Here is a 9,654-nt window from a genome sequence, read left to right on the forward strand (position 1 = left end):
ATTCAGGAAGGGGATGAAGTAGGCAAGGCAGGCTCTTAGATGGAGAATCTGAGGTGTAGATGATGGTCCTTTGTTTGTTTGAGAAAGTGTCTGACTTTATAATACTGGCTGATCTGGAATTCACCTTGTAATAATTTGGTCTTGAATTCATTGAGATCCACCTACTTCTTTCTTCTTGGTGTTGGGATTAAAAGCATGTGCCACCAAGCTCAGCCTTTTCTTTTTCAGTTAAAAATTCTGCTGGGCACGGTGGTGCATGACTTAACCCCAGCATTTAGGAGGTAGAGGCAGGTGGGACAGCTAAGGGAGCACAGAGAAACCCTGGCCTTTGAAAAACAAAACAAAACAAAAAGTAATTTGTGTGCATGGGTATTTTGCATTTTGTCTGCATGTATGTCTCGGCACCACATGAGTGCAGTGCCCCCTGGAGGCCAGAGCATCAGATTCCTTGGAACTGGAGTTACAGATGGTTGCCAACCATGATGCAGGTGCTAAGAATCAACCCTGGGTCCTCTGCAAGCACAGCCAGGGCTATTAACTGCTGAGCCATCTCTCCAGCCCCACCTCTGTCTATTGAGACTGGATCTCATTCGGTCTTAGGCTGGCCTTGAACTTCTGCTCCTCCTGCTATGACAGCTGCCTGCAACTGAACCTTGAACTCCATGGATGTTATGCCCTCCAGCAGCTGAGCCACATCCACTGCCCAGTGGGGAGAATTTGAATGGCTTATTCCAGATCATGGAACCCAAAGTAGTAATGCTAAGATGTGATTCCAGGTCTCTAGCTGTCACCAAAATAGGTCTCTGCCCTAGAAGCAGGCACTGTCTCATTCCCACAGACCCTAGTCTTGGTATACTCCACCCAAATGGGTTTCAACCCAAATGACCTCTGCCTGACCTATCTTCCTCTTGGGACTCCCAGGTTCCTCTCTCCTCTTTCCTGAGCAGTGAGCAACACTCTTCTTAAGCTGCAGAGATCCCAAGGCAACTGCAGCCTCCTGAGCCTTCAGAATAAGCTTTCCCATCCTAGGCCAGACCCTGCCTGTGTCTGCATGCCCAGCTCAGCCTGTCTTGGGCAGGGCTGGAGTCTGTCTCTGGCAATGAGGCTGCAAGATGTCTGTGCACACTCAGTCCCTCCTCCTTCGCCCCTGTGTCTGAAGTCTCAGGTTCTGTCCCCTGGCACAGAGAAAGGAATGGTTGTTGCAGGCAGCAGGTGCTAAGACACTGCCCATCCAGGCTCCAGTTCACTGGTCTCATGCCAGGGGGGTCCTAGGAGCCGCCCACCCTGTAAAAAGTTAAAAGGGCCTTTCCAGCAAGCTTCCTCCTCCTCTTCCTTTTCTTTCTTCTCCTCCCCACTCCTTCTCCTATCTTCCTCCTTCCTTCCTTCCCCTCCCCTCTCCTCCTGGGGCTTCCTCTGTGACCCGCAGCTCTCATTGAAATTTCGCCCTTGCCCAAGAACCCTCTGCCTGCCGGAAGCTCATCCCTATTCATTTTCCTTATGCGTTTAGAGCCAATAGGTTTTTATTTATTCATTTATCTTGTCTTTTATCCCCCTCCCCTTCCTCACCAGGCTGGCATTTACAATTCAGTTCTCTGGTGGCCTTGCTGAAGGGCAGGAACCTGGGAGAGTAGAGGCTGCACCCTAGGACTGAAGAGGGCAACTGTCCTTTGGTCTGTCTTGTACTCTAGGGGTGTTCCAGGGTTCATGCTATGTCTGCAAGCTGGGACAGGCAGGCCCATAGCCATTTGCAGAAATGAGCTTAGAGGACTAAGAGGGCACTGGGTGGTCTGGCTGTCACCAGGGTGCCCTCTGGTGGCTAGTTGGCCACACCTGCTCTGGCTTAGGGTGTTAATCTACCGCCCACTGACTGTCAAGACGTGCAGACTGGGATGTGGTCAAGGCTGGAGTGAAGCAATACACTCCAGGGAAGCCACCGAGGGAGTAACAACAATGGTGACATAAGATAATTACAGCCATTGCACATTAAAGCTCTCCCCCGAGTTCGCTAGTGCCTGGCCCAGCTGTCTCCCTGCCAGCACAGTGATACACCTACATTATCATGTTTTATTGAAACAGGAAGAAAACCGAGGCTCAGAGAGGGAAACCACGGACCCTGGTGGGCCAGCACGCAATGTGCTCTGGCCACAGTTTCTGGCTTGCCTGCTAAGCTCCTTGACCTTGGCATGACTTAGGCAATCTTTCTAATCTTTAAAAAGGGATTAGACTGGGATGAAGGTGGAAGTGCCTTCTGAGGGCTGCCCTCCACCTGTTCCTGTGGCACTCCATTCTCCCTGGTCTCAGACTTGCAATCAAAGGCAAAGCCGGATCTGCCTGCCTTGGAATGTTTGCAGCCTGCAAGCAAGTGGTAAAATGCTGAGGGGTTCATCCTGGACTTCCCACCCATCCAGACCCCAGAGCTTAGCCAACAGAAGGTCAGAAACCAGGAGAAAGCTCTGTATTTGCTTCTGGTGGCCATCTGTAGCTCCCACACCTTTGAGTAGAAGCCGTTTCTGTGAGTTGTCTTCAACCCTGGCAATGATTAATATTTAAAAGACAAAATCATGTTGAGACTCCGCCTGGGAAATGTGTGGTTGAAGCAGCTCCCTCAGGAGCTGAGATATGGACCTGGAATGGAATTCTCTATAGCCTCAGCCCTAACTTTCATGGCTTTTGCCTGTCCTGTCTTGAGCCAGCGTGGTCTTTAGGTGCTCGACAATGTCCGTACATAATCCAATCTTGGCTTCTAGCCCTGGGCTGTCTTCTCTCTTTCTTTTTCCCTCACTCCCTCTCCTTCTCCAAGCTGGCCCAGGCCCAGCCACCACCCACAGTGACAGCCTCATCACCATTGACAAGCCCAAGTGGGGATCTACCTTCCAGAGCTAGCTGCTCTGCACAGTGACTGAAGCCACCCCAAGGGACTGAGACATTTTCAGGAGTCTAGGCTGAGGATACCAGGTTGACTGTGCAATAAACCCAGCTTTCCCCAAGGACACTCAGAGGCAGCAGCCACCTGCAGGGTGACATGGGACCCCTCCCTTGCCTGCTGCTCTGGCTGCTCTGCCCAGCCCCCACCAGGGACAGGATACTGCATCCAAGCCTAACTCAGCAATATCACCACTTTCTGCTATGTGACCTTGGCCAAGGGCCTTTCCCACAGCCCCCTACCCCCACCCCAGTCTCTCTGTTTGTATGACCAGAAGGAGCAAACATCTGGGACACCTTCTCTGTTCCCAGTCTGGTTTTGAACAAGTATCCACAGAGCCACTGACCCCTAATGTGCTCTGTTACTGCACCCATCCTACAACAGACAGAGCAGAACTCAGAGATGTGACACTAGTCTGAGACCTATTTCAACATTTTACCCCATTTCAACATTCTGACTTTGTTTAAGGTAGAACCAGCCTGGTGGAGCCCAGGGGGAAACGTAATAGAATAACACTGCTTGGGCTTTCAACCCCACATTCCAAGCTCTTGTCAAAGCTGTTGCTTGTTGACATTGCCTAAGGATTGAAGCTCCCAGAGCTCCAAGACCCCTTCTTCTGGGGCTCATGTAACAAGGCCTGAGCCCCTACCTCTTGACTAGGGGCTAGCGCCAGCTGAGATGCTACACTCTATCCAGCCTGATCCCCCCCCACCCCATCTTCCTCCTTCAACAATCCCTCCTGAGCCTCCAGAAACTGCCCTCTGCAAAATGCCTGGTTGGTGTCCGACATGAGCTGGGGTCATGATGCTGCTTGTGCACTAGATTGGACTGGGTAGGTTGGGAGGGTGCACCGCTGGGGTGGGGCGAACCCATGCGGGATGGGGGGTAACCTTGCAGATAGTATCCAGCTCTCTGGTCTGAATGCTGACTTCCTGCAAAGGAGGAGGGGCTGGCTTTGAGTCAAGGAACTAAGACTGCTGTGCAATTCCTGGCAGGAAGACATGCCAGGGTCAGCTGGCCAAGACTGCTTCCACCCACAAAATGTCACTCAACCCCCAGGGTCCTCAGGGAGACTTGGCTTTGGCACCTTTCCATGGTGGGACTTGGAGGTGGTCTTGTATCGGGCCCCCCTGGTTCTGCTCAGCCACCCCCAGGTCTGTCTCTGCACAGTTTCCCACCCCTCCACTCAGTGATCGAGAAGTGTGGGGTGACTTACATGGGAACAGAACCTTTCAGGGGGGTCTCCGCACGTGATGCCCGAGGGCTCCACTTTGACCTTGACATAATCCTTCAGGCGCATCACCTTGGGCTGGCAGGCGTAGAACTCCCAGGTGGGGCCCTCATCTGTGGTCACCCAGGATTTGCAGATGTCATAGTTCCCAGAGACCAGCGGGAGGCAGTGCAGGAAGAGGGCCAGCAGGCACAGCATGGCTGCGCAGTCCGAATGGGTGCGGCCCAGAGGGGCACTGGAGAGGTGGTGTTGGGGTCAGGGGGCACTTGGGACCTCAGCATGGAAATGCCATATCTACCAGGTGATGGTGGCTGGGATGTACCATTGACTTGAACAAGGCAGGTTCACCAACAGTGGGAGCTTGTGTTTTCCAAATGGCTGATATAGAAAATCCAGAGCCGGCGTTTCTCAGGCTGCTTGATGGGCAGATCACAAAGTTGCCTGTAACTTGGCGTTCTCCTAACCTTGGTGTCACACCTCCCCCAGAGGTGAAGCTGATCAAATCAAATCGGGCAGACTCTCAAATGGTGACAGTGGATGGAAATGGGATAAAGAGGAAATCCACAGGGATCCAGCATGGGGCTGGATCAGATTGCTTTTAATTTTTGCCCTTCCAATCAATCCAGGTCTTTAAAGGGCCCTTAATGTGCGACGTGCTCCACTCGACTGCATAACAGCCTGCATGGTGAAGATAACATGGAATCAGGAGGTGTACATGCTAGCTGGAAACCAGTCCCCTCTTTGGGACTGGACTTGGTCTCCCAGACCAATAAAAAAGATTTCTTTTCATATGGGCTGACAGTGACAAGGACTGTGTGACTGGACTATTAAAAAAGCCACTAAAAGGTTAACAGGAGAGGCCATTTGCCTCTTCTCTGGTGGGGAGCAGGCAGGAATGGGGGCCAGCTGACCTTGGCGAATAGCCATCGGCCACTTAGTGTGACATTCCAGAGACTTCAACTCTCACTTCATCCAGGTACCTGGGCTCTGGCTTGGCTTTCATTGTGAAGAGAGAAGAGAAAGGATGTGTTCATTAGCAGCAGCACCTGCAACAAATTAGTGATGGGGCAGTTAGAGAAATAGAAGAACAAAAGCTGTCTGGCAAAATGTTTACAAAAAAAAATTAGGTTGCATTAGTGCAATCTCCAGAGAAAGCTGGGCTATTTTTTTCTTATTAATAATCTGTTACATGTTTAGAGATGGGCACGCTATTAAAAAGGTGGTGTGTCTCCTCAGCATATGTGGGGACGTTTGTTCAGTGGAAGTGGCCATTCTTGAGGATCAGGAACTTCCTAAAGCATCCCCAAGAGCCAAGGTTTAACAGTTGCTTTAATACACTAGGCCAGACCAGTCAAAATGTCCAAATTGTTAAAGGAGGCCCCGAGCGTCGACTGAGCAGACTGCGCTCCTATTGCTGCAGCCCAGTGGGGAGGTCTGTGTGGACCAGCCGCAATCTGCTCCCTGTCACCTGCACCACGTGAAACCATGAACTGAATGAGTTAACATGGAGAAACTGGGGTGTTGTTAGCTTCCACGGGAGTAGAACACTTTGTTGTGTTAGGCTCTCTGGCCAAGGCCAACAGTTTGCAATCATTTTAGGAGAGTAGCATCTATTTTAAGCCAGCAGTGATCATTTAAAAGCGAAAATAGATATAGCTAATCGGAGTACTGCGTCTAGGAACGCGTGACTCTCAGACTCTAGTGTATTCCCAGGCGGATGCTACATGGTGGAATCAGAGTCCCGGCCGGCATGAGATCCCCAACAAAACCCCTGCCAACGGGGGGAAAAGGTTATTGCGATGGATGTAGAAAAGAAGTAAGTAATGTCTGTGTTATTAATTATTCTGGTTATAAGGCTACATTTAAATTCCCAAACTTCACATATGGCGGCCTGACTCTCACCTGAAGGAAGCCCCTGTCAGCCATTCTATACCAAAAGCCCCAGAGGAGTTAATTGTGTTTACATGAATTGCTGCTTACCCAGACACAGCACGTTCCTGCCGTCAAAGGACAAGCAGGAGGGTGGGACATTTTGGTCCAGTCAGGCTGCTTTCCTTCCTTGCTCAGGGGTGAGCCCCCGGCCAGTGCTCTGTGGCAGGCTGCAGTGGGCCTCATCCATCTAGCTTAAGACTGCCCCTGCCCCCTCTTGGGATGAAGGACTCCTAATATAGATGGATGAGAACCCAGCCAGACCACACTTCACACCTCTCCTCTGACCGCTTAAACAGAAACCTGCTTTAGACCCCGCCCGGGGCTCGAATCTTGCTAGAAAACTCTGGAAGAACGTGACCAAGTGTCTATTTTTTTTTTTCCAACCAAAGAAAATGTAGTAAAAATAAAGTAGCAGGCTCCGGCAATGGTGTGGACGTTTCCAGCCAAGCTCAGAGCTGCCCAGAAAACAGCATGCCCCTAATTAATTCTTCCAGCAGCCGGCTCCCGACTGTTCACTAACAGGTAGGGCGCTCCTGACGCCCGGGGACGACCAGAGCGCCAGGCTGCGGCTCTCAAGGAGGGCCCAGCTGCCGGCTTAATCTGCAGGGCCAGCGGCTGCTCCTGGCTGGGACAGCGTTGGATTCCGGCCCGGGTGGGGAGGCAAACGAGACCCCGAGGCCGGAGCCCCAGCGAGCAGCAAGCGGCGCAACTTGCAAATCTATTAATTGCTTTGCAATTTTGTTGGCTTAAGCAGCACACATTCCCTAGAAAATGGGGGTGGGGAAGACAACAACAAAATCTGCCAGGGGAAAATGTGTTTACAACCCGTCAATCAGCTGGGCGTTGCTGGCGTCGAGGGGGCACTGTGAGCTCCGCACTCGAAAATTACCGTAGATTTTTGCCAAAAAAAAAATAAAGGGCGCGGGGGGGGGGTGACTCAGGCAAGAGTCCGCCGGGGGGAAAAAAAACCCCGAGGTTGATAGCAGGGAGCGAGGAGCCGGCAAGGGAGAAATTCCGAGTAAGAGGTTGCATCCTCTCGGATCGTTTTCTCCTTGGAAAATAAATCTTCACCTGATATTATTAAGAAACTGCAGCTCTCTGAAACAAATGGAATCAATGCGCTTTATTTTCTTTTAAGAGTCCTCAGGAACCGGGGGGGGGGGGGTGGGTCTGATAGTCTGGGCATTAAAACCCGAAAATTAGATTTTATCAGGATTTCTGAACTCAGATTTCTCAGTCTTATTGAATTAGCGCCTTTCCGAGCTGGCCCGGCTGCCAACAGGCTCTTGCCGGAGTCTCGAGCTGTGCGCTCTCCTTGTGGGAAACTTGACTCTGCGGGGCGCAGGGTCCCTAGGGATGGTGGGGGGGGGTAGGAATGGGGACGGGGGTGGGGTGGGCAGTTCACCAGAGGTTAATTCTACCCAGGTTGGACAAAGGGTAGAAGGGTGTGTGAAACTTGCTTTCGGAGCCGTAGGAAGGATCCGGAAAGACAGGGGAACCCCACGGCCGGCGGTTACCTTCCCTCCCGCCCCCACCCCGTCCTGGGTTGCCCCGCGCTCACCGCTGCCTTGGTGGACGTTCGGATTCGGACGTCCCGGTGTCCCCAGTTCTAGAAAGGGAGCTTTGTCCAGATTCTGGTTTCTCCCTGTCACCCTCACAGCAGCTGGAAAGGGGCCCCCAAAAGTTGGGCTCTTGGAGGCGGGGCAGAGCACCCAGCTCTGAGGACGTGTAGCTGAGACCGCCACGTGTAGGTTCCCCGAGGACGGGCGGGGCTAGCCTGAGACCCGCAGACACCCAGGAGTCTGGCTGAGTCCGCGCTGAGCTTGGGGCGCGTAGACAGTGGCGTGCACCGCACACAGAGCACAAACCGCCACTGCATTTTGCCTTTCCGAAGTTCGGTGCAAGCCACCGGCGCAATTAATAATCACGCCTTTAATAAAGGCCAGGCCAGCATCCAGGCTGCCCCCTCATTTGATATCTACTCCCTTAATGAAAAGACACCGAGCAAAGCTCTTGGGAATTATTTGCATCCTTTTTCCCCGGCGCCACTGCTCCTCGGAGACCCTGTCGCCGCCACCCCCCAGCCCAGAGCCGCAACTTACTCCGAAGCGGACGGACCCGAGATCCGGAGGTCCAATTCCCGCCTTCCCGCTGCCTCTGCTCCCCCTGGAGTGCGGCTCTCCACGGTGGTGGAGCCCCCTCTCCACCTGCCGACCCCCTCCACAGCACCGAAGGAAGTTTCTAACCCGCCTGGCCAAGAGTTCTCCTTGCGCCTTTAGAGCCGGGAGGCTACTGAATTAGGGAGGGGAGCGCCGGCGGAGAAGGGTTAATTTACTTTTCATAGACACGAGTAAGCAGCGTTATTGCAACGGCCCATCCCCTCCCCACACAGGCGCACAGGATAGAAAAAGACGTGCTGGGTGGCGGGGAGCCCAGAGAGAAGACTAGCTACTCTACTTCTTAAAGATGCTGCACCCGGCGCGCACACACACCCCTCTTCCGCGGCTCCAGCCCTCCTTTAGTAGCAGCCGCCACCAGATAACTTTGCGTCCGAGCCTCGGCTGGGAGGCTCAGAGTGACTCCACGACCCGGGGAGAACTGGCACCGTCACCGAAGCCTTTTCAAAATGAAAGCACCCTGGCGAAACTGCGGCGCCTCCGTCCCCGCCCGCCGCCCGTCGCCCGGGCGCTCCCCGCTCGCCTTACCCGGGCTCGGAGCAGCTTCCCGGAGCGAGCCCCGAGAGGCCGGAGACCGCCACCCTCTGGCGGGTGCTGGGTGGGCGCAGGAGCCGAAGGGTTGAGAGTCGGGTACTCCTGCCCCACGCCGCCGTTGCGGTGGCCACCGTCAGATCTGGGCTGGGGAACCCTGGGGCCGCCGGGGGGCCCTCCCGCAGCCGTCCCGGAGACGCTGGCTCGGGAAGGGGGCCAACCGCGCCGCTTTCATCGCCCTCCCGGGCCGATCGGGAGGTCGCAGCTAACAAGTGCAAACTTTTGGGGCCCCCTGGGCAGCCAGGGGAGAACCTGCACGCGCGCCCCACTCAGCCCCCGGCCTGGGTGGGCTTCGCCGCTGCTGGTCCAGGCGCCTGAGCATCCCCCTGGCACGGCGCCGGCCAGATGGCGGGGCGCCTCACCGCCCCCCTGCACTCCGCTCCAAGTTAATGCCGAGGCTAAATCCTCTTGCCATCACTCACGGTCACCATCGGGGCTTTTATCTCCCGGTCTGATCCGGGCTGCGTAACTTCCTCTGTGTGGCTTTAACACACCATCCCACCACGGAGCAACGGTCTTCTTAAAGGTGCAGGAAGGAAATACTGCGAGGCTCCGGGGACGAGCTCGGCCCAGGGAGGGGCGCGGCGAACAGGGGTGTCCCGGCGGGCCCGCGGCCAGGGTGGCCTCAGCAGGCAGCCGCCGGAGTAAGCCTGCTGTTGGGGGTCGCTGCCTACACATCGCCTGTCAGCCTGAGGACCAACCGGTCCCTGAGCTCGGGGTGCATCCTTAGCGGACTCGGGTCAGGCACAGCGGAGCTGCATCTCCCTTCTTCCAAACTGTGGGGCCTGATTCGGTGCCAG

The 9,654-nt window shown here is 54.5% G+C and overlaps 1 protein-coding gene across 10 annotated transcripts in view; it reads right to left on the reverse strand.

Moving 5' to 3' along the window:
- NTNG2 (netrin G2) overlaps positions 1-9,262 on the reverse strand; it is a 58,454-nt gene extending 49,192 nt beyond the window's left edge. For 8 of the 10 annotated variants that reach the window (XM_080928072.1, XM_080928069.1, XM_080928068.1 and 5 more), the window contains exons 1-3: positions 8,792-9,262; positions 5,066-5,200; positions 4,140-4,832 (exon numbers count right to left, since the gene is read on the reverse strand). In XM_080928072.1, coding sequence (XP_080784198.1) covers positions 4,140-4,352 — 213 coding nt within the window. In that variant the 5' untranslated portion in view covers positions 4,353-4,832; positions 5,066-5,200; positions 8,792-9,262. Of the gene's footprint in view, positions 1-4,139; positions 4,833-5,065; positions 5,201-7,647; positions 7,763-8,188; positions 8,293-8,791 lie in introns of those variants that run through there. The other 2 variants (XM_080928067.1, XM_080928066.1) reach the window with 2 other exon arrangements.
- Positions 9,263-9,654: the final 392 nt, after the last annotated feature.

Source organism: Micromys minutus (assembly GCF_963924665.1).
Source record: "Micromys minutus genome assembly, chromosome: 13".
In the NCBI taxonomy this organism is placed as follows: domain Eukaryota; kingdom Metazoa; phylum Chordata; class Mammalia; order Rodentia; family Muridae; genus Micromys; species Micromys minutus.